The sequence below is a fragment of the Peromyscus californicus genome, unplaced genomic scaffold, assembly GCF_007827085.1.
Source record: "Peromyscus californicus insignis strain IS unplaced genomic scaffold, ASM782708v3 Scaffold_7__1_contigs__length_154581171, whole genome shotgun sequence".
NCBI lineage: Eukaryota > Metazoa > Chordata > Mammalia > Rodentia > Cricetidae > Peromyscus > Peromyscus californicus.
Genome location: NW_026294595.1, coordinates 110928222 through 110953152, shown reverse-complemented (window position 1 = coordinate 110953152; position 24931 = coordinate 110928222). Strand labels below are relative to the sequence as shown.

Below are 24931 nucleotides of genomic sequence, written 5' to 3'. Positions count from 1 at the left end.
GCTGCCCAGATTAGATGTTGCTATTTGAAACTTTGGAGCATCAAAACTGAAAAAGTGATGAGTGCATAAAGATGCTATGCAGGAGGTGATAGGTGTTTCTTATTAGCTTGTCTCTATGTAACAATCAGCTTCCAAAAATAATGGTCCAAAGTGTTTGCATCCTGATTTTGATAGGTCAGAAACTGAGGATGCAGCTCATCTGAGTAGTTTTCTTGCTGATGGTCTGTCCCATGCAAAGAACTACAGATCCAATAAGCAGCTCTACTGCTGGGGATTAGCGAGGGATGGCTGATATGACAGATGACAGTGTGCTTCAACAGAATAACATGGCGTTTTTGCTTATGTGGACCTCAGGTTCTGAGAGCAGCAAGAGGGTAAGCCCTGATAGGTCAGCACATCGAATACTTGTATTCTATTATTTTTGGTCCCACAGACCACAGCAAATTATATATCCAAATCTGGAGTCAGTGTGAGAGAGGACTTAGACTCTGCAGGCTGTTCCTACAACAGCCTTTTCTCCTGATCCCTTCACTTCCTTACACTTCCAGTTCAGTGAGCCCAAGTTTCCAGACCATCAGACCTGTGTGTATTAACTCCCTTATAGTGTGTGATATGTTATATATTAAGTGTCTAGAGAATTACTTTTTCTTATTGTTTTGCTTTACTTTGTGTTTTTTAGACATGGTTTTACTCTATAGATCAGACTGAACAAGAGCTTGTTACTTAGCCCAGAATAGCATTGAATTTGGGGCATTCTTTCTACCTCAGCCTGCCAAGTATATAGTTAAAGGCATGAAAATGAGACCCAGCTAAATAATTTCTTTCAAATGTTTTTAAGGTTAAAAAAAATCAACAAAATATTTGAGCTGTTGCCATCTTTCATTGATGTCCAGGTTACTCTGAAGTAGAACCCCTAAAGGACAGAGGGCTTTTTTCTATGTTCTTCACATCTTTTTTCCTGTGATGAAGGACCTGAGAAAATCACTTTGAAGAAGGAAAGGTATATTTTGGCTCACAGGACTTAGTCCATGGTTACTAAGTTCCATGACACTGGTCCTGGAATGAGAAGAAACATAGCAGTGAGCACAATTTCTTCATGTGGACCAGGAAGCAAGGGTCAGGGTCAGAGTCAAAATATGGCCATCAAAGATTTGTATGACCCAACAGATTCCACTTCCAAACAGCCCTGTTGAACGCCTACATGAGCTAATCATCTCTCAATAGCACCCCCCTCCTGGAACCAAGTTTTCAATACTTGAGCCTTTGGGAACATTTCAGAGCCCAATTTTAACAGATGACAGGGAATTGGGACTGTGGATGATCATATGTCTGTAACAGAATGTTTATGCAAGTGGAAGATAAAGGAGGGTCTTGAGAGAGCTGGAAGACAGAAGAGAGACTGCCTAAAACACAGCAATAAATGGTGAGAAGAAGGAAGAGAGTCTAATCAAAGAAGAAGAGAAGCAAAATGGAATAAAGGGGGGAAATGAGAGACGGTATTAATAGGCGTAAAGCTCTGACCACCTGAGCCATCATCACTGGAATGATCTGAGCTGGTGCTTGCACCCTAACAGCATCCTAGCAAGCCAGGTTGAGCCACCCATCACCAATAAACCAACCAAACTAACAAGTAATGTGGAAAGGCAGAAAAAGAATATTTATTCTATGTGGCCACATTATGATGAACTAAGAGGTCCAGTGAACCCCAGCTCTGTCTTCCGGGGTTAGTATAAGGCTTAGGTTTAAATAGAGGGCAAAAAGTGTGTACAGCTCACTGTTTCAGGCCATGGTGTGGTCCTGCCTATCACTCCTGTCTGCACCACTCTCCAGTCTCTCCTAAAAAGCACTCTAACATGTTCTCAGCACTGTGTGAAATCTCAGCACTGTGGCAAACTCCTCTCTGGTCAGCCCAGGCTTCAGCCTTTTCCTTCTCCCAGTGTGGGATTTCTGGGGCACAAATGTCTCTCTGTAGAATATCTTCAATCCTGTCAGAATGGTTATACACTGCTATAAGGACCCCTAAGAAAGAAAAGTAAATGTTTAAGTCCCCCAAGACATATTCTTAGTAACTTTTACAAACTCCATGGCAATGTGTGGAAGGATTCCCAAAGTAACCTTGTTTATCCTACTCACAGGTGAGTACCCCTGGTCAAAAAGCACACACCTAAAACATGGTACTCACATGTAATGCGTGATGACCCAGTGTTCGAAGCTAAGTTATGTCACAGGCTGCCAGAACCATGAAGCACAGTGTTACCATTTGCTGCAGTTAATACTTACAGGACCTACTTTGGCAGGTGATTTTCTAAGTATTTGATAAATATTTGTTTCTACCTATAATAACTAATTTATATGCTGAGTAATTATTAGCTCATTTTTCATGTTGATATATATAATGTAATTTTGTCTCATATGTGTTTTGGATTTTGACTACATACCAAACATCGAGGTGCTTCACCTTGGGAATCAGTGTTTGCTTCAGTAATGTTATTTGAGAAACAAGTTGGAAACATAACTTCATGTGTAACATCCTTACATCTGTCAGCTGTGGCTTAACAATGGCTCAGCTGGGTCTTGACTCCAGGATGCATTTATGTCTGTTTCATACATCTCTTCTTCTAAAAACGAAGATTAGGAAGTATAATCTACCTGAGGAATCTTCATGTCAAGAACACTGGGGTAGGGACACACAGAGCCTCCAAACATCCCCATCCCAGACTGGCTTATTATCTAGACCATTGATCAGTGCAGGTCACATGGGCCAAATTCAGCATCCATGGGACAAGCAACTGTAATCCACAGGGATCACTCAAGACAAGAACAAAGATTGAGAATGAAATTATCTAATCTATACAGCCTGAAAAAGCTAACTTTTATCTTTTGAAATTAATACTGTGAGAGATAACTAAAATGATATAACTAAATGATTAATTAAAATAAGTTTCTTATCTTCTGGTGACAAAATATAATAAGCTGCCTCTTTTCTTTTTGTATTTCGCAGGTTTTTACATCATGTTTGGGAAGAAAAAGAAAAAGATTGAAATATCTGGCCCATCCAACTTCGAACACAGGGTTCACACTGGGTTTGATCCACAGGAGCAGAAGTTTACTGGCCTTCCCCAGCAGTGGCACAGCCTGTTAGCAGACACGGCCAACAGGCCCAAGCCCATGGTGGATCCATCATGCATCACTCCCATACAGCTGGCACCCATGAAGGTATGCGAGGATTCTGTCTTCAGGTTGAACCATGATCTGATCTGATTTAATGTGTCATCATAAAGACCGAGTAACTTTTAAAAATATCCATATATTAGCCACAGTTAGTCTTCATTTTGTGGCACATAAAAAATAATGTAATCTGTCTTCAGATACTGATTATTTTAAAATTTAGGTGTAAAATTAAGCTATGAAATGAACTTTTATTTCTGTCAGTAATATCCATCTTCTCTGATAATATCACCAACAGCCCTAATTGAATATTTTTCTGGACATATTTCTCTTGTCTTCTATTTGCTCTCAAAATATTTATGCTTACTATTATAAATGATGTAGTGATAACAGATTTCAATACAATAAATCATATTTACAGGTATATATATAAACTCACATGTATGTTTCCGTATGTATAATTTATATGGTAAATATGTGTCTCTTCAAATTTATCTTCCTTGTCTAAGAAAGAACTATTTCAAATATTAGCTAATAATTTCAGTCATTGAATAGGCTATAATTTACCCAGACAAAGAGCTGGTAGGTTTTGGACAAGGAATGTTCAGGTTGACAGCTGTGTAGAAGCAGAATGCCAACTCATTAAGTTTCAGATATGCTCACTTAATACAAAGAAAATTCAGATGCTGCAGCTTCTTCTTTACCTCAGGGTAAAAAATGCCATACTTTATCAGACAGTTGCTTACAAGCTCTCCATGGGAGTAAAACATCATAGGTGTTTTTCAGAATATTATCCAACAGATCACTCCAGTGTCTTCCAATCCTAACAAAGAACAAAATTCACATTTCTCTGTCATCATTATACTAGTACTTACTCTGTACAAGCATGGATAGTGGATAAATTTTGTTAAATTATGTGTAAAGTGATTCTAAAGGATATAAATAAGGGACATAGTTGATAAGTGATAGAAGATTCTATTATCTCTTTAGCTGGCTGAATTAGAATTGTGACCCCATGAAAGAAGTGTATCTTCCCTTATTTGTGGTTAAATGGTGGTCTTCAGCACTGGACAGCAGGCTTCAGGAAGGTTTACCTGAGTAGAAATCTACAACAGCAACCAGTACTCTTTGGTGGATCGTAACTCCCATTGCTCTTGTTCAGAAACTCCAGCTTACCTATTTTGCCTACACCTTGCAAAGGTACACCTGTCCTTTGCAGACTCATTCTACATCTGGATCCACAGACAGCAGGAAGAGACAGGGAGCCCCTAGACTTGGCTTGAACTTCCGAAACCTCAAAGCCTGCCCCCAGTGACACACTTCCTCCAACAGGACCGCACCTACTTCAACAAGGCTGCACCTCCAAGCAAAGTGACTGAGATCTTCTGAATAGTCAAAGGAGAGGATTCTTTTTAAACATTTGACAAGGGCTGGAAATGCAGATCAGTAATACAGTCTGCGCTTAGCATATGTTCAATGGGTTCAATTTCTAACATCTCTTCTTCTCCCACCAAAACTGTTTTTCATACTTAACTATTTTGTTCATAAGAACATCATAAGCAATATTAGCCAAGTTGTTTCTGAATTAAGTGTGTTATATGCAAAGGGGAGGTTGAATGGTTGTATATCTTTGTTCTTACTGAGTTTCAAACTTGGTCTTGAGAGGCTTAGTGTAATCCTCTTCCTTCTTAACATCACCCTGAAGATTCTGATTCAGTGTGTCTGGAGTCCCTCACTGGTTTGCATTTATAACAAACTCTAGATGCTCTGATGAATAGGACAACATCCTGTAACTACCACTATTCCCGATGAATACAGTGGCATGTGTCTGTAATCCCAGCACATGGGAAACAAAACTAAGAGGAGTGTGAGTTCCAGGCCAGTCTGGGCTATACAGCAATACGCTGTCTCAAAATAAAGAAGTCATTGTTTTCACTGGACTAAAGCTAGCACATCATGTTAATCCTTTCCCTTTGTTACAGCCCAGAAATCACTCTAACAGATACAACAAAAGGCAGAAACATAGAAGTCATCACAACTTCCGCCTCACATGATCAGCACAACTTAATGTTTTCTATTTCTTTCTAATTTTGAATTAGTATTACAGCAATAATTCTAAATATTTTGGTACATTTAAACTTTATTGTTATGTCATACTTTTTGTTAGCTAATATTATTTCCTTCTTGGGTCTCTGAGGAAGTTGAAGATTAGTTAGTTATAGTTGAAGATTAATTAGGATAGAAAGTGAATTAGATACAATAGAATAGATAATTGAATTATTTTCTCTGAATTTGTCAAATACAAATGAACTAGACATTGTTTAGGTATTTATTACTTGTATATATTGTATATAGTTATTATACTTTTGTATATAGTTTTTCTTATGTTAGCTATAAGCTTTTTCCTTTTTTCTTTTTATTAAAATAGAAAAGGGGAAAAAAGAAAAAATAAATACAGAGGACTTGAGTTTGGTTTAAATTGTAACTTTTTATATCTTACTCATTTTTCTACAGAAGGATGCTACAAAGTATGTGCTATAACAGATAAAATTATCATGAACATATGAGTGCTTGGTTTTCATAGTGCAATCTGGAACTCTTGGGAACTTTTGGCTCTTTGAAAAGTCTACAAGATCAAAACTATTTTCATAGTAATTGAGAGTCATTTGTCATTCTCTTTCATTACTTACTGAGGATACAGCAGGCTTTTCCAGAAAGAGACATATATCACACGGTCATGGTTGATGCCTAAAGGATCTTATTTGGGTGGTGGTGGTGCATGACTTTAATTCTAGCACTCGGGAGACAGAGGCAAGCAGATCTCCAAGCTCAAGGCCAGCCTGGCCTACAGAGTGAGTTCCAAGACAGCCAGGGCTACATAGAGAAATTCTGTCTTTAAAAAAATCAATAATAATAATAATAATGATAATGTAGTGAAAAATCACAGTTTAAAACAGCTTCTTATTTTTAACATATTATACAGTAGATAGTTTTTAATTCTCACATAAACAGAAGTCTTTTGGATCCTGAACAAATTTAGGGGATTCCTAAAACCAAAAAATTTAAGAACAATAATTTTGGGTTCACATCAAATGGAATTATCTGTGATTTCTGCAGTTTGATCCTCACAACAGTACTCATTTTGTTTTTGGTTTTTTTTTTCAATTATTCTATATCTTCATGAAAAGAAATTTTTATCTTTTCTAGTTGACTACTAGTAGTTGAGTCAGCATTAAGTCCAGAAAGATTACTAAATATAATATCCTATCCTATTGTAATTGAATACAATTTCTCTAACCTGACAGTTTGGAGTCATGTAGACGTGTATATCCTTTCAGACCACCCCTTATCTATTTTAACCTTCATAGCATTCTCTTTTTGAGATTTATTTTATTATTTATTTATGTGTATCTGTGAGAATATGTGTATACACATATACTTGCATGTAGGTGCCCTTGGAAGCTAGAAGGGTATCATTTTCCCAAGAACTGGAGTTACAAACATTTGTAAAACATCCAACGTGGGTATTATGAACAAAATTCAGGTGTTCTGAAAGAGTAGCAAGTGCTCTTAACTTCTGAGCCACCTATTTGCCCCTGAACTACAAAGATATCTTTAATACATAATCTATCTAGTTCCTAACTTCAAAGATATTATATATGCATATATATGTATGTATGTATATGTATATATGTATTTGTGTGTGTGTTAATTCTTTGAGACTCGTATACAGTATATTTTGATCATATTTGCTTTCCTGCATCTCTTCCAAGATCCTTTCCACCTCCACACGTACCCAACTTCATCTTGTCTTGTCTTTTATCTTCTCTTCTTTTCTTTTCAATCCATGGAAACTAATTAGTGCCTTCTAAATACTCTTGCATTTAAGGCCTGTTTTTAAATATGATTGACCTACCAAGAGTCATATCCTTAAAGAAAATTGACTCCCCCTCTTCTAGCAGCTATCAATTGCCAATATCTCCTCAGCTAGGGGTGGAACTTCCCTCCTTGATGGGATCACATCTGGGTTGAACTTGCTCAGGTCTTGTGAATGCTGTCACATTGACTCTGTGTTCATGTGTGTGACTGCCCTGTTGTGTCCAGAAAGCATTGTTCCCTGTGGGTATATGTCCACTGAACCTTTAGGGAGATATAGGATGGCATAGATGCCCATTTTAGGGCACAGCACTCCACAGTTTATACATTGACCAGTTGTGGGTCTCTATATTAATTGTTGTTTACTTCAAGAAGAAGCTTTTCTGCTGAGAGTTGAGAGATATACTAGTTCATGTGGTGGTAAGTCACTGACTACCCTTCAAAGCCTTCTAGCAGCCTTCTCTTCATCCTGTGGAGGCTGAAGGTCGCCAAGCTAGCTCTCCTAGGTCGTCTTCATCTCTGCAGTTTTCAATATTTTATAACATTTCCAAAGTTGGGATTCTCTCTCTTCCTTTTTTGTCTTCTACCTCTGTATAAAAATACCCTTATTAGACAAAATAGGTAAAATCAAGAGTAGAGACTCTCCAGCTCTGGCTGCTACATTCTGGAAAATCACTCCATGTTTTCTCCTTTGTTATAGTTTGTGTCTGGAGCTCCTCAGTGAATGAGTCCACCTTCAAGGCCTTATAATTCTCTTCCTCCCTGCTCATGCTTCACTAGCTCTGCCAACCTAGTCCAGCTTCTGTGACAGTCCCTAGTTCCTTTAATGTGTTTTGAACTGTACTTTCCTAAACTGTAAGATACCTTTATGTTTTCTAACATTCGAGTGGCTATTTCTTTTAGTGTCTCCCCTAATTACTGAGAATAGTCATCAAGGAATCAAACTTTTTCAGATACTTGTCATACTCTTAGCTGAATGAAACTCCCAGAAACTATGACAGTGAGAAGTGACCCAGGGAGATTCTTCTGGCTTTCATGCCTGCCTTTTGTCCTACACTATGGCCCTCACATTACCTTTTAGCTTAGCTCAGTTACCCCTATCCTCTTTATTTTCATCCTGATATTTTCCATATGCCTCCTCTCAAAGACCATAGATTCAATCCACTACAGCTTTCCTATCCTCTACTTCAATAAAGTTTCAGCTCCTTCTTGTTTTATAACTATCTCTACTATGATTCATTGGTGAGCATAGAAGCATCTATTTTGGCTCATGAAACTTGATGTATTAATGTTTACCCAGCCAGACTTCCTCTTTCCAATTTCCAGTGTCTGCCTTGGTAGATGAACACTATAGCTTACCTAACAACTAGGCAGACTTTAAAATAGGAAACATTCACAGCCAGAAGGAAGAAGCAGTACAGAGACCCTGTGGCAAAAACAAGTTTAGTGAGTTTAAAAGGAAAACAGATCACCTATAGGGGTGGCCAGAGAGGACCAGGGAAAGAGAAGGGAAATGTTGTCAGGAGGGAAGCAGGGACTGGATAGAGAACAGTTTAGAGTGTCTGGAAACTGTAGTTAAGATTGTGATGCCTGATCATCACCTACAAGTGAAAGCTCCAGGTCTTACATGGAGAAATTATTCTTTTAGGGAATGAATTGATCATTTAAAGGTCAGATCAAATTTAAAGTTTACCTGCCATGTTGATCTAGTGTATAATTTTGCAGGTTAAGGAGTGGGAGTTATCATTGAGAGGTGTGCAAAGATGAGATTTATGAATTCTTGCAGTTATATGATTGCCAAAAGACTGCTAAAAAAAAAAAAACACACCACAAAGCTTTTTTTTTGGATAAACAGTATGCTTTTCGTGGAGATAATTTCATCGAAAACAGAATGTAATTATAAAATGGAACCTGTCTGGAAGTTTAACAATGCTTTAAAGCTATTTTTAAGAATTCCACCTCAAAAGAACTGTATCAGTGTGTGTGTGTGTCCGGTTGATCAGAACCAAGGCTCTCACCGGGAGGACAGATGGCAGATCCTCTGTCAAAGCCTCTCATACTGCTACACTTCAAAAAGCCAGTGAAGACAAGAGGCTCTACCACCCTTCCCCTTTTAATCTTCAAAACTCCTCATTGCAATTGGAAAATGTCTTTTCAACCAACCCACCCACATGGGGCCTAGGAAAACATGTCTTACCTGCCGAATCTAGGAAGTTGGGTAAGATAGATTCCATTTCACACAGGAAGAAAAGAGTACAAGCAAAGCCTAGGTCTTCATGTGTGTGAGCGCTCCATGGCTGGGAACTGCTCACTAGTTTTCCACTCTAAAATTAATCTAGGCTTCAACGTGTACACCTTGTTAACATATCCCCTCTTCCACAAATCAATCTCCCACTCCCTCCCTCTCTTCTCCCCTTCCCTTCTCCCTCTTCATCCTTTCTTTCCCCCTTCCCTGTTTTCCTCTCCCTCAATAAATCTAAAAGTTAGAAAGTAAAACCTAATCTCAGCCCCATATAAGTTCTCATAAGAACTCATAAGCACCATCTTCATCTACATCAGTACTTCATAGTTTCTTACTTAAGCCACCCTAAAATTTCCGTCTAAGTTTGGGCAGCCAAACTCAAATGGCCTTGTTGTTACTTAGAAATAAAAGCTTCCATTTTCAGGAGAGTATACTCAGGAAAAGCATCACCAGAGGTGACAGCCCTGCTTCCATGTTGAGAAACTGACGAGGGATCTCCTGAATGCCTCTTGACAAGCTCATCCTGGCATTGGTGTGACAATTCTGTGATCAGAAATGGAGCTCAGTAGGGGAACTTGGTAAACTTAACTAGTCATTCCTATTCCACAACAGTGCTTGGAAGGCAGCTCCCAGGTTCACAATGAAAACTGTCCCACTGAAAGAGACTTCATGAAGAACAGTTACCAGCTTTCTCATAAGAGTCTAGCATCTCCTGTCACACTTAAGACCAAAGGAAACCCATAATGTGGTGTTCAGTGCAATTATGTCACAGATTACACCATGTTTTGTGTGTGTGTGTGTGTGTGTGTGTGTGTGTGTGTGTGTGTGTATGTGTGTGTGTGTGTGTTCTGATAAATAAAGCTTCCCTAAAAATCAGAGGGCAGAGTTAGCTACTAGTTAACCATAGAGGTCAGGCAGTGGTGGCATACACTTGTAATCCCAGCACTTGGGAGAAGGAAGCAGGGAGATCAGGAGTTCAAGGCTACCCTGGGCTACATGAAATTGAACCAATCTGAAAGAGAAACAGAGCCAGTTGGTGGGGTCACACCTTTAATCCCAGCAATGAGGGGGTGGAGACAGGAATATAAGGCAAGTGGAGACAGGATCTGGCCCATTCAGTCTGAGGTTTTGTAGAGACAGGAAGTCTCTGGTGGCTGGCTGCTCTCTGATTTTCCAGCTTTCACCCTCAATATCTGACTCTGGGTTTTTATTGTTAAGACTAATTAGGATCATGCTTCAACGCTGGGAAGTCATTTATGACAAAGATAGTTAAGTCTACTTCTGAGTATCCCTGTTATAAATGCCTTTCTCAGCATTTCGGCAGTGAAATTCTCTGATTGCAACACCAGAGAAGAAATGGAAGAATTGAATACCTCCCAACACAGAACATGCACACAAATCTTACAACACTTTGAACTGATGTTTTATACAGCTCTACTTCCAGGCCAGAAGCTGATGGGGAAGAAAAGCAGACTTCAGATCTTATAGTAATCTGAAGTTTGTTGAACTATACTAGGAAACAGGCCTGACCAAAATGAAGAATACCATTGCCAAACACTAGATAATGTTTATAAAGCACAAAATGTTCAATATTTGTTATTTGTGGCATTAATACAATGACTAATGAAGTATCGAGCCAGTAGTGGGGGGAAGAAACCTTGGCTGAGTCCAACACCACATAGTTTCTAACTTGAGTTACACTCTGTTATCTGACCCAACTGCCTTTGCTTGCTCTGCACTTTCATTCTGTGAATTTTTCTTCTACAAAGAGTTAATGATTATTTTGTGTGCTCATCCCTCAGAGTATTTGTTTTTGATAGGAAGATGATCAAAAGGAAAATTATAACCCCAAGCATAGAACTTTATATTGTAACATCAAACAAGTAAGTAAACTGATGGTATATTTTATCTTGGGGACATTTTCTAGTTTGATTCATATAGCACAAGAATATTGGTTGCCCTGGAGAGGTTAACAAAAAATAGAGAGGGGTGGACATGAGTCAGAAATGTTAGTGATCAAGATGACCTTGTCTATCAGAGGCTGTGACTGTAGACCCCATAGTTGCTTCACAGATACCATTCATTCATGGTTGACTGAATAACTCAACTGGTCTTCATTTCTCATGCCATAGCCTCATGAAGAGCCTTGAATTTAGGCTTGACCATGGAATTTTAATGATCTCTGGTACGGTGTGAACACAGCACATGATAGGCAACAAGATTTCTATTGCACATCATCTTAAGAAAAGCACTCCTTGGAAAATTCTGTAACTCCAGGAGAGTAAATACCCCTGGCTCACATCAGATGATACCATCTACATCCTTTCCACCTGAAGCAGAGCCAATCCAGCCTCACCTTCGTGGTTTAACACTATGGGACTGATACATTACCTGACTTAATCGTCAAATCATCCTTTCAAGTGGGTGATGGTGATTCTGTCTTTTAGGCGAAGAAATCAATGTTTAGAAAAATAAGTATGAACCAGGCATGATGGCTCATGATTGTCTTCCCAACACTTGGAAAGCTTATGCAGGAGGATTGCCATGGAGGATTGCCAGGTTCAAGGTTAACCTAAAGTAAGATCCCACCTCAACAAAAGATATTGGAAGTTCCATAGATGGCAACTTAAAAAGAAAAAATCAAATCCCCAGACTATCTGACTCTAAAACCTGTTCCTATAATCACCACACTCCCTGACTCCTGATGGTAAGAGTGTACTAGGTCTAAAAAAAGTTGGTGAACAGTGTTCTCAGACAAGGTATCATAATTTTTCACAAGATAATTAAAAAGTTATTGTAAAGGTGTTACAGGTAAGGGAATCCTTTGATTCTATCATTTAGATAGTCTACGTTTAACCTGTGAGCTTCTGCCCACCTAAGAATCTGACAAAGATTTTAAACACTATCATCTCCTATCCTGACGGTAGTTAAGACAGCTTTCTACATGCCGTGTGCTGGTCCTCTTTGGGGACTTCAGTTCATGCAATCCAGTCTCCTCAAGTTAGTCAGGCAGAATATTTAAACAGAAAATTCCAAGCACTTGCCAAGAAGCAAATGGATAAAACTTACACCTTCAAATGCATGCTGCTGGCTCTCTGTGGTATCCTTCCTGCTCCCTAAATTAACCATTCTTAAAGTTGCACATCAAATCGCCCAATCACAAAACTCTCTCTTAATCTAGAGCTCTAACAGCTGAACTTGCCAATGATGAAGCTCCGTATCTTTGCTTTGGTAACTGGAAATTCCATATAAGCCCAAATATTCTCAGGATAAACTATTGGCCTCAGTTCTACCCTTCAGGCAGTGGTGACCTAACTGAAAAGAATCCTTCTAAATCCAAAGGAAAAGCTGTCCCTTGGCTCTCTCTGAGTCCTACTCACACCTGGAAGTTGAGAGATTTAATTTTATCTCTCATTAAGCATCTTATGAAATTGGGACACTAAGATCTCAACTATAGGCTGTTTGGGGAGAACTGTTAAATCCTCATTTTTATCGTTAAATTCCCTACACTGTTAACTCTACACTATTGATAAAACTGTTATTTCCAAGGTTTCCAAGCAGCACATCATTGTTCAACTAATGGAGCGCTACTGCTCTTAAAGCTTAATAATAATAATAATAATTATAATAATAATAATAATAATAATAATAATAATAATAATAATAGAAAGTGTGCTTAGGTAGGCTGGTCTAAGTGTTTGCTACTCACTTAGTCACCACATATAAAGAATCTGGGTTGGTCTTGCACTGTTTCATGACAGTTCACAAACTTGAAGGCTGAAAAGTCTTTCATTACTTTCCTCATCACTGTGGCAAAAAACCTGCCAAGGGCAACTTTAGAGAGGAAGAGCCCAGAAGAATGTGGTCCATGTGGCAGGAAGGCACAGCAATGGGAGTGGTTGGAGGAAGCCACGGCATTGGTAGTGGCTTGGTCTAAGGTGCTAACCAGGAAGCAGAGGGAAATGCTGATGCCCAGCCAACCCTCTTCCTGTTCTCTTTTGACTCTGTATAGGATCCCAGCCCAGGAGATGATTCCATCTTCCTTCAGGGCAGGCCTTCTTCCTCCCTTAAATCTCTCTTGACACACCCCAACAGCTACAACCAGTGATGTGCCTCACTAATGCCTTAGGTGTTTCTTTAACCAATCAAACTGACCACTGAAATGGCCCATCTCAGAGAGTGTCTTCATTAGCACAGTTTCTGTAAGTTCAGAGTCTAAGCCTGGCTTACAGGACTTCTCTGTTCAGTGTCTCAAAATGTTATAGGCAGACTCTAGTCCCATCTGGAGGCCTAATGGGACGAAGCCACATCCATCCCTATTGGGGTCTTAGTAGAATTACTTTGTACTTTTCTTTTCAGTTTGCTTCTTAAAGCTATCATAAGAGTAAAAACTAGTCAGCTTAGTGTATGTGTGTGTGTGTGTGTGTGTGTGTGTGTGTATGTGTGTATACAAAAATCATAGAATTCAAAGCCCACCTCCACTAACGTTAATGCTAGATAACCAGTGGGGTGACAAAAAGCACACTGTGCAAGTGGCAGCCTGTCGTCTTTGTCATAGTAAGCCTGAAGTCTTGCCCACAAAAACTAGTAAGCCACACAAAAGTGGGACTCATCAAGGATGGATCAATGAAATAACTTCTCTAAGTCCCTAATATCATTACCACATGCAAAAAGCAATCATTCCAAGCCAATAATCCCAAAGTCGTAGTCCATCATCTCAAAGTCCAAATTCTCCCATTAAATTGGAATTTGGTGTTAATGGAATATGTAGGTGTGATCTATTGAATACGGCTACTGGATACATTTCTCCATCTGTGGACATGTGAAACTAGAGTTATCTGTCTCCAGCATCTTCCAAATACAATGGTAGAGCAAGCAAAGTGCCCATAAAAATTCTGACTCAAAGTGGGAGAGCAGAGTGAATGAAGGGGGCTAGGAAGACAGAAAGTAAAAAGAATCCATTTGTCAATGTCCATCCTGAAGTTCTGCCAGGAAAATATTAGAATTTTCTCAATTAAAATATAAGGCGTGGAAATGTTCTTCTGTGGCTACAGCTCTACCCTCTTAATTTTCCTTGGTCTTTTCTCCTGAAGCTTAGCAAATAATTGTCACCAAAGTAGTTTCATCTGCCTGCTTTACCCTGACACTCACATTTGGGGAGTCTGGGAGTCTGCTTTACTTCACTCCCTGTCCCTTACATGTCAAGCTAGCAGTGTTTCTGTTGAAACTGTCTCACAAGAACTTTGTAGACTTCATGGACCCCACTGTGGCTCACTCCATTAAGCAAAAGTCATATCCACAGACATTCCAAAGATAGCCCTCCTGCTCTTTTCTGCCTGGTGAGTCTCTGGTTGGCCAATGTCCATGGGACACACTTGTGAAAGGACCTCTTGGCTGATCTTCTTGGTCTGAGTTCAGGAGTTGAACTATTGTGCATCCACTCTTTCCTCTGGGATGTGCTGTCCTGAAAGTCAACCTCTCAGTTCTAGCATCTGGCTGCCTACTGGAGAGCATCGTAATGTTGGAAGCCGTTGGATTCTGGTTCCCCTTTGAAACTGTATTTAAAGAAAAAGCATTCCTTTAGTATGTCTCTCCTGGCAGAAAGAAGAGACCACTGACACCTTCAACATTTTCTTTGAAATCTCTTTAATAATATTACTGCATTTATCTCATACAAGCTCTGCCTTTCACAGAACTTCAGAAGACAGTTTTACTACACATTTAATAACAGAGGTCCTCTTTCCAGCAATGTGCTTCCAAGCCTCCAACAAGAACATCCTCAAAGTCCAGTTTCAGCTAAGAGTCCATGCCTTGTTATTTGGGGTTTCTCTAGCATGTTGCTCAAATTTCTCCCTGTTTCTTCCACTGTCTGGTTACAAAACCCCTACCACATTGTTGGATGAAGTTGTGTCCCTCTTCAAAGGGGAAAAATGCAGGATATCATGAGTCACAACTCTGAGCCCAGTAGGATTGTTGTGAGTTTCAGGCAACGAAGGAAGTCACAAACCTGAGGTCTCTGCCCCTTCCACGTTATGTGGATGAGCCATAGTAGGACCCAGTGATTTATAGGGGGAAAAACAGCAACAGAGAAGAAGAGGAAGAAGGGAGGGAAGAAAAAAGGGAGGGAAGGAGGGAGAGAGGAAGAGAGGGAGGGATGGAGGGAAAGAAGGAGGGAGGGAGAAGATGTAATTTCTTTCTTGAGTATAATGCTGGAATTTTTATGCAGTTTCTAACCTTAGTTATTAGGCCTATTTCTAGGCTTACCTGGCAGCTTCAGACACTAATTAGTCCAATTAGCTGGTCACACCTGCAGCCTTGATGGCTATGGTTTCTCCAAATCCCGTGATCTGCGTAGTTTCATCAGAAACTTGGTTTTACGAACAAAGAGCCTAAAACAGGAAACTTTTTTTTTAACTTCATCAGTGATGCCTCACATTTTCAAGTTAACAACTGAAAACAAAGTCAGGGAACTAATAAGACTTTACAAATTAACAACAAACAGATACTTTAAAATGGGAGAACTGTGCAGGGGGAGCTGAAGACAAGTGAAAACATTTCTAGATTTTGAAAAAGTGTGACTGGGCAAGTTCATACCAAGGTCCTGGGCTTGGCACTGTCTTCTGCCTTTACTGAACAGCTCAAATCAGCAAGGGGAGATGCTGCTGCTGCCTGCATCATGGATGGAGGCCTGCAAGGGGAGATGCTGCTGCTGCATCATGCATAGAGACCTGGCATAATAAACAGCAGTTCAGATGGCAGCTATCTCAGTTAATGGCTCCTTGGTGAATTATGATTTCCCCAAATTTAGACTAGATCCACCTACCTGGGCAGGTTATTATGTGAATCAAGGCAAAAGCTTGGGGGCGGTGGAAGAGGGCATAATCAACATTTCACTCATGCTGCTTGGAGCTCAATAAATGCAGCCAGTAGTTTTGATCCTTGCTAAGATGTGACTTGGGGAATGCCAATGACAGAGACTGACAACTGGTAAAAGATAATATTTTTAGAGGATGGGGCAAAAGTTAAATTTCTTGGTACATTTTTCCTATGTTTTACTTATTTCTGCAGCAAAAACTCTTATTTCTGACAAATTCCAAGACAGGGATGCTCAGTTCTCTCCTCTAGCATCAGATGTTTAAGATTTCCTTTGGAACATTTTGTTCTCCAAATTTGAGCTTTGCGTGCAGCACTAGGAATTGCACTGACCAGCCTATGTGCAATCTCCTGGAGTGGAATTCTTGGGGCACAAACCACATGCGCTATTCCAGTCGCCTTGGGCTGACTCATCTCACATGGTTGCCATGATTCGTGTTATCATCAATATCTGCAAGCCTTTCTCAAACTTCAAATGTTGGTCATTAACTGTTGGACCCCTCATTCTGTAGATCGACAATCACCTCCAAGTCCCCATCTCTGTTGCAACAGTTCTTGCCTTCGTAAGATAGTCTCCTTCTCTAATAAATCTATTTCCCACGCTGATTTCTTTTTGTCCATTTGTTTTTACCTAAAGCCATAGTCTTCCTTCTGAACAGGCCTATGAGCTCATCCTATAAGCAGCATATGGTTGTTTGTTGTGTCATTTTGTGTTCACTCGACCTGTCATGCATTGTAAGAATTCAGTACATTTATAGTTAGCATCATGACTCAGCGGCTTGACTTCACATCTCTACTGCTTAGTTGCCCCTGTGCTTATTTCCCCCTTTGCTTTCTTCTCTTGCTGGTTGGACCAGTTTCTTTTTTGTTTTTGTCACTTCTCTCCCTTCCTGTACTAGCTTCATGTCCCACTCACCGCTGCACTGAAGTGTTCTCTCCTTTCCTGCTCTTTTTATCAAATATCTCCTTCCTTGTTTATATTTTATAAACCAACTCCCAATTCTCCAAATAATATATTCTGTATCCTCCACTAAACACTGTACTCAACCCCTGTTTCCCAGTACAATAAGAGAAGACAATCTTCACTCCTTCAGCCATCCCTCCTCTTCCCCTTGCCCACCCTGCAGCTAAGACTTCTGAACCATTTATAGCATTTGAACACCTCCAACTCCTTGTTTTGATAAAATACTTTTGTAGCAATATCACTAAACTAGCGTTATGGGCTCTGCAGTCCATCTTAAGAACAATTAATCAAGACAGAGACTGAGAGAGACAGACAGACAGAGAAAGGAATAAACAGACAGGCTGTACACCAGGCGTTCTGCTTAGAAGTCATAGCTCTTCCTTTGATTTATCTGCTGCTGAAGTCCATGTTTCAGATCAGTGTTGCCCAACAGGACCTATCAGTGATGTCCAATAGGGCAACTCTTAGACACACCACAGAAGGAACTCTGCAAGTGTGGTGATGACAAATAAAACATTTGGTGTTCTGTGACTGTAACAATTTAAAATTAAATAGGACATGAAGCCCACTAGCATAATTTCTAAATTTTGTATTTCAAAGCATTTCAGATTTTGTGTATTTAAATTAAGTATACTCATCCAGGAAAGGCTGTGTAGATATTCCAAAACCTGAAAAATTTCTAACATCAGAAATACTTCAATATCAACCATTTCTGTTATGAGATATTCCATAATGTTGGGCCTGGTAGCACACGCTTGTAATCCAAGCTAATCAGGAAGTGGAAGCAGGAAAGGTCACCTGTCTAGGGCTACAGAGAGCTCAATAGAAACAGGAGAGGGGACTGAAGGTGTACTTCAGTGGTAGACTAGTTGCCTAGCATGTGAAAGGCCCTGGGGTTTATCCCCAGGACAGACAAAGAGAGAGACAGACACAGATTCTCTCGTTTATCTCCTTAGTGACAGAGGTTGAAATGAGAACCTTTATATGTGTGCTTCACCCATAGAGCACTCTCAAGAGACACCATGACAAGGTGAAGGAGGCAAAAGATGTTGGAATAATGTTCTAGATTAGACAAAGATGTGGCTTCCATTACAGTCTAGCCTCAGGCTGATCCCTCAGCGAGCTCCTATGTGTGAACTGTGCCACCAAGGGGGTTATCTCACCTTGAGATAGCAAGTCTGTCCTTATAGTCCAAATTACTTAGCAATCATTGTATGAAGCGACTCAACACAAGCATAACTTCCTAGGCTGTGTGAGGATGAGGGTGCTTTTTCCATAACCAAGACGATGCTCAGGAGAAATAGATGGCTACAATGGTTTCAATGACCCCAGCAAAATACTCACTGGAATTGAATACGCATGGTTCAGTACTAGCCACCTTGGGGACACTGTAGAGACCCTTCCAGCAAGAAGACTCCCAACAGATACATCTCCCCAAACTTGTACTTCCAGTCCCAGAACCATAAACTTCACACCAGTGCATGGATCCATGCGCACATGCAGGTGTGTGTGTGTGTGTGTGTGTGTGTGTGTGTGTGTGTGTGTGTGTGTGTGTGTGTGAGAGAGAGAGAGAGAGAGAGAGAGAGAGAGAGAGAGAGAGAGAGAGAGAGATCAATTATACAATGCTTGGTATTTTATTATATCAACAGACAACTGGCCAAGACAGTCGCTGTGAGCTGTTACTCACCAAGATTCATCCAGTAGAGAAAGGAAAGTGGAAAGCACCAACAGTGTTCCCTACAGAATTCTACTGCTTTAAAGCTTCGGGGTTTTAGATAATAGTCCCGTTAATGTGCTCAGGTTTCTTCCTTTCCTGGAAGTAGAGGAGAATTCTTATTCTTAGAGAGGGACGCAGAACAATGTGGAAGGATGCTTGAGTGGAGACAAAGACATGGTTTCAGTCCATCTAGACTCTATGCGTAGATGTAGCATTATGTTGTTTAGAAAATAGCCCGCTGATATTTTGTTTCCTGAAAGTATGAAAGAATTCTTCTTTATTCTTATAGTTAAGGAATTTTTGAGGAGACATATAAGTCCATCTTTTTTTATTTCCAGTTCATTTCTGTCCTGAATTCAATGAAGTTTTTGTAAGGTACACACTCAAGTTTTCAGCTCAGAGAATTTAATATCAATGATTTCTCAAATTATGTTCCCACGCACTCATTCTCATACTCTTGGAACTCCTGTCATTTTGTGGGAAGTCCTTTTCTTCCTCATGACTCCCATCCTTTGTATTTCCATACAGATTCTGAGATATCTCTTTTACTTCTCAGGTTCTGTGTCTCACCCCAGCCTGCTGTCCACCCTTCTTCTCAAATGATGCACAAAACTCCCCAGGCCCCAGCACTCTTGTGACACCCACCAACCCTCAGAGCTGCACTTTCTTTCACATAGAGCTGTATCTAACTCTCTCTGTTGTGTTCTTTGTGGAGTGTAGGTTTAATTTGCCTTTGGGCCATTTTTTTGTTCTCTCTCTCTCTTGCTGCTGGATTTGTTTAATTGGGATAAAATATGTGCAATCGCATACAACATAGATACATTTCTATCAACAATGAACTCTGTATAGGTTGTGCATGAAACAAAACTAGGTGTAGGTTTCCCAACGCAATCTAAGGTTGTGTAAGCATGCTGTTTGCACAGTGCTAATCATGTAATGATTTCACACTGTAACCGGTACCCAGGTCTACCACTTTACTCTCTCTCTGAGAGTTAGTTTTCCCATTATGAGAGGGTAACAAAATGAAATCCATGCCTAGGAACTAGTGTGTTAACATGGACAGCCTCGTGCCCCTCAGGACATGAGAAAGTTCCTTTTCCTCTACTGCCTCCTGCCATGTTATCTGTACTCTGAAGGCATCGATTTCATCTTTGGACACTGTTCAATGAGTGCCTCAGAGGGAAGGTTTGATGAATGGTTGAGAACACTGGTGATCCGTCAAAGACTCAGGGAAAGAAGTATAAGACAGCTGCCTTCTAACACTGAAGGACTTCCCCTTAGGAGCAAAATTCAGCACCATCAAGAAATCCCTTGTGAGGACCAACAAGAAGAACCTAGTAGAGAAATCACAGAGATTCCATGCTGTTCTCACTAGGGCAGAAGTTGGATGCAGTGTGTGCTTTCCAGTCTCTACCTGGGAAAGCAGAAAACACCTGGCCATTAGGAACACCCAAGTACTGGTCCAGCTGCTCACACGACTCAGCACAGCAGACAAGGAGGGAAAATAAGCCAGGAAGGATGGGGACTCTGAAGTTTTCTAGGATTTGGTGTCCAAAAGGATCAGTCACTCTTGAAGAAGCTGGAAAGACCGTAGCCAGGAGCTGTCAGTTTTTGTCTCCATGGACAGCTTTTCAGTTTTCCTTTCCCAAACCCCAGATGGCACTTACGTTTCCTAGGATTGACTATCACCATGCTTTTGTGGGATTTGTTTGTTTTTTCTTCTCAACTTCTTTGCTTCTATTTTCTCTAGTCCATCAAAACTAAACAACCCCCAGGAACACACTCCGGGAGGACACACTTTCTGTCTTCTCAGACTCCTCTCGCACCCCAGTCCTGAACTGTTCTGTTCATTCTTTAAGCTTTCCCTTTAACTGGCTTATGTGTTCTACTTAGGGGACCGCGATGTCACCCAGCAGATGCCCCATAAATATGTAATGACTAAATTAACTTAAGTCCGGGACCACAGAACCTTGTCATATGTATTGGCGTTCACCTCAGCAATGACACTGGGCAGAGGTGCTCAGCACAGGAAAGCGGGAGGCCCCTGAAGTAAAGCTGTATTTTGCAATTTGTTTAACAATTTAGTAACCCAATCATGTTAGGGAGGTAGCTGGTGTCTTATGGTGTACACAAAGAAAGTTTATACATCAAGCCTCTTCATATCTTAAAACATTTTGCTGTTAGCCACACATTCCATACTGTGTATGATATTATCACCAGCAGGTTCTGACCTACTCGGATAGAAGCCCTATGTATTGCAAATTCCTTAGACTATGCCGCCCTCTACTGGTATAAGTCTCACATTACAAGGCCTTCATAGCTCAATATTTTTCATTCTGTTTACAAGTTCAGTTTAATGCTAAATACTGGGTAATCTCTTTTCGTATATACAATATTTTCTCCCATTGTATTTCTATAACTTAAGGGCATAAGTTAAACACTTTTACATGTCCCTAATGCTTAACAGCATAGCTTTTTTTGTTTTACATTTTTGTTTTCAATAATTTGATATTAATAATTAGCAAGCATGCCAAAAGTTTGAATGTTTGGATCCCCGTACTGTCTCTGAAACTGAGTAAAACAATCTGTCTCAATGTTACTGTTTTTCAATGAGGGGCAATGGTTCCTGTTTCCGATGCACACTGAGAATAGTGAGGTTATGAGAGGGAAAATTCCTTAAAACAAAATTTCCCTTGGTCTCATCCCCAGCTTCTTACCTGGATTCGTTGAGAACCTTTGTATTCACAGGCATCTTACTAAGGAAGCTGAGATGCCGTCTAGGACTTGGGAGAGGAAATGTACTAACCTTGCTTTTCTCCTTGCAGACCAGATTTCTCAAAAATATGCACAGGTGCCACCTAGTGGCCCAGAGCAGTATCACAGCTTTGCACTTTGAAGAGAACCATTGGCGACATTGTTAACACCTATCCTGCCATGTTGGGTATGGATACATTGCAGATTTAATTTGTCAGTGCTTCACTTACAAATTAAAAGGAATTTGCATTTTAATTAGCAAAGCTGATCCCATACTGAGATAAACAAATGTTATCCTGTCAACTCGTTCAGAGTAATTGGTTGGCATTGCCTTTTGAGTTATAATTTGATTTTTTCCACACTGTCGTGCCTCTCAGCCCTGTTGTGTCTGAATCACACACGAATTTAATTTCCCGTAAGAAAGTAGCTGTTTTGGAAAAAAACACGTGCAGATGCTGTGAGAGACAGTCTGGCAGAACCCGCAGTCAACAGTCTCTAGTTCCTGTCATCATGATAGTGAACATTTTGAGTATGCAGTTAACTCCTGTGTCCTCGGGCTTATAGACCCAGGCAACATCAAACTGCAGTGACAGGCACCTGCCGGAAGATGTCTTGCCAAATTCTTGGCCTCCTCAATACTGTTGCTTGTGGGTGGTTTGCAGTGACTAGATATGAGTTCTTGTTCTTCCATTCACTCCGTCAGCAAGGCCTCTCTTCTAGGTGAGTCCCCAAACTACAGCACACTGGCCTAGTGCAGTCAGCTGTCTTGGGAGGGGAGGGGATGCTTCAATGTGCTTTACTTTTTTTGTAGAGCAATTTCTAGCTCACAGAAAATTTAGGCGGCACAGAGAGTTCTCACACACTACCTGCCCCCAAACATGCGCAGACCCTCACTACCAAAAGCCGCACAAGACTAGTGCAGTTTTGTGACTGATGAACCCTGATGGGTGCAGGAACATCAACCACTGTCCACAGGTGACATGGGAGGGACGCTCTTGGCATTGCACATTGCATGTGGCTGTCAACAGAGACTTGAACTTACAGTTGGTGTGGTATGGAGTGGTTTTACAGACCTGGACATCCCCTGTGCTCCAGCTGTCCATTAATCCTGGAAATCATGAGCCTTTTTATCTTCTACCTGCATAGTTTCACCTTTTTCAGAATGTCACATATTTGTACTCTTTATCATACATAGCCTATCATATAGTCACTCATGCAGTTTTGCTGGAATTTTGATCCAAATTAGGCTGAATATGTAGATCAAATTGAAGTGAGAATATTAAATCATTCTATCCATGAGCATGAAATACTTCTCTGCTTACTCAGCTCTTTTTATTATATATTGGTCACCAACATTTTGTACTTTGGGTCACATAGGTTTTGTCCATGTTTTACTACATTTACATCTGTGAATTGCAGTGGCTGATATAAATGGTATTTTTTTTAATTTTGAGCATCAACTACTCATTGCTGGTATATTGGAATCAACTGGTGTTATAAGAAAACAAAAATACCATTTCTTTATTATTATCGTCTGTTTAGTTCTTCCTTAGTATTAATTTTGGGTTATCATAAAAATAGTTGGTTTCATCATGACATCTTCATCCACATGACATGATGCTTTCTTCTCATTCATCCCCCTCCCTGCTGTCCTTCCCACCCCCTGCTCTTCCTCTGTAGCGGGGCTCCCCTTCTCCTCACAGTTAGTCTTCCCTCTGTCTTCCTAATGCATGTATGCTGTCAGTCTCTCATTTCCTATTTTCTGAAGGTCTCTTCCTCTTCCCTCATGACCCACTTTCTGGTTTTTTGATGTATAAATAAACATATAAACACACATGCAGATATGCTAATCCCCCATACTGCAAAAAAAGTTGATGACTATATACTAATTTTAAACTCTTTTGACTACTTATTATTGCAGAATGGTTTGGGTCAATTCTTTCTAATTTTTTTATATAACTGAGCATGTCTTCTATAAGAAAAGACAGTGTCATTTCTTTCTTCTTGATCTGCAGCCTTTTTCTTGTTTTAGTTTTATTAACTGTAACTGCTAGGACAATCTTGAAAGGAATCAAAAGAGGGAGCACTATTTCCTTTTACCTTGTCTTATCAGGGAAGCTTCTGGATTCTCATTACAGCAGATGGTATAAGCAATAGATTCTCATAAATCTTCTTCATCAAGTCCAGGATTTGTCTGCTGTTGATAGAGATGGTAGATAGATACGGTCATGTGATTTTCATGTTGTGTTGGCATTGTGCCCCTTTGTGGTGTATAGTTGTGTTTTATATTCCTGCATTTGCTTTGTTTTCAGGTGGAGATTTTTATTATGACTGTGTTCATGAGACATATTTTTCTATAGATTTATTGTCTTGTAATGTCTTTCTCTAGTTTGGTATGGAGTGATGCTCATCCTAAGGAATTTCCTCTATTTCTGTCTTCTGAAAGATGCTTTGAAGAATTGGTGCTGAGATAGAGCATCATGTTAGCCTTAAATTTTAGTTGAATTCACCAGTGAATTCATCTGAACCTGGCACCTTCTTTTCAGAAAAACATAATGTTTAAATGCCTTTAATAAACATGAACTTTTACAGATTATCATTTTTTCTTGAGTCATTTCAGCAGATAATACCTTAAGAAATTGGCCTGTTTTATCATACTATCAACTTTTCAGGTATAATGCTGCTATAGTACTTTTTGGTTGTTCCTTTTAACTGTGTGTAAGTATGCATGTGTATTTATATACATGTGATACAAAGGTAGATAAAAGTCTCTCTGAGTTTGGTGAAACCCACAGCATGTGCAGTGGCAAGAACGACCCCTAATGTAAACTGTGAGCTATGCCTGAATATGAAGCATCAGTGACAGTTCATCAGTCTCAAAACTCCACCAGTCTGGTAAGATTTTTTGATAGTGGGAGAGGCTGCTCACATGTGGCGACGGGAGGTATATGGGATTTTTTTTTAATGTTTTAAATTTGATGCAAACCTTAAATTGCTTTACAAAAATAAACTGCATCAAAGAATATTGCCCCCTTCAGAAATGACTGACAGCATTCAGCTAGTGAACCACACTTTGTTGACTCTTCACCTAAAACAGGTCCTTTGTTACAGGAATGAATGAATGAATGACTAGAAATCTATGTTCAGGTTACGTGCGTGTGGAGATGAAACATCAAAGACGGGTGTTTTCCTCAGCTACTCGCCACCTTCCATGTTGAAATAAGGTCTTTCACTGAGCAGAAAGCCCACCAATGTGGCAGTTACAGCTGGGTACTGCTCTGCCCTACTGTCAGGAGAATTCAGGGATGTGAACTCAGGTCCTCATGAGTAGGTGACA

The 24931-nt window shown here is 40.0% G+C and overlaps 1 protein-coding gene across 2 annotated transcripts in view; it reads left to right on the top strand.

The window, feature by feature from the left end:
- Pak5 (p21 (RAC1) activated kinase 5) overlaps positions 1–24931 on the top strand; it is a 296008-nt gene that overhangs the window by 204449 nt on the left and 66628 nt on the right. For both annotated transcript variants that reach the window (XM_052726001.1, XM_052726002.1), the window contains exon 3: positions 3002–3216. In XM_052726001.1, coding sequence (XP_052581961.1) covers positions 3013–3216 — 204 coding nt within the window. In that variant the 5' untranslated portion in view covers positions 3002–3012. The remainder of the gene's footprint in view (positions 1–3001; positions 3217–24931) is intronic.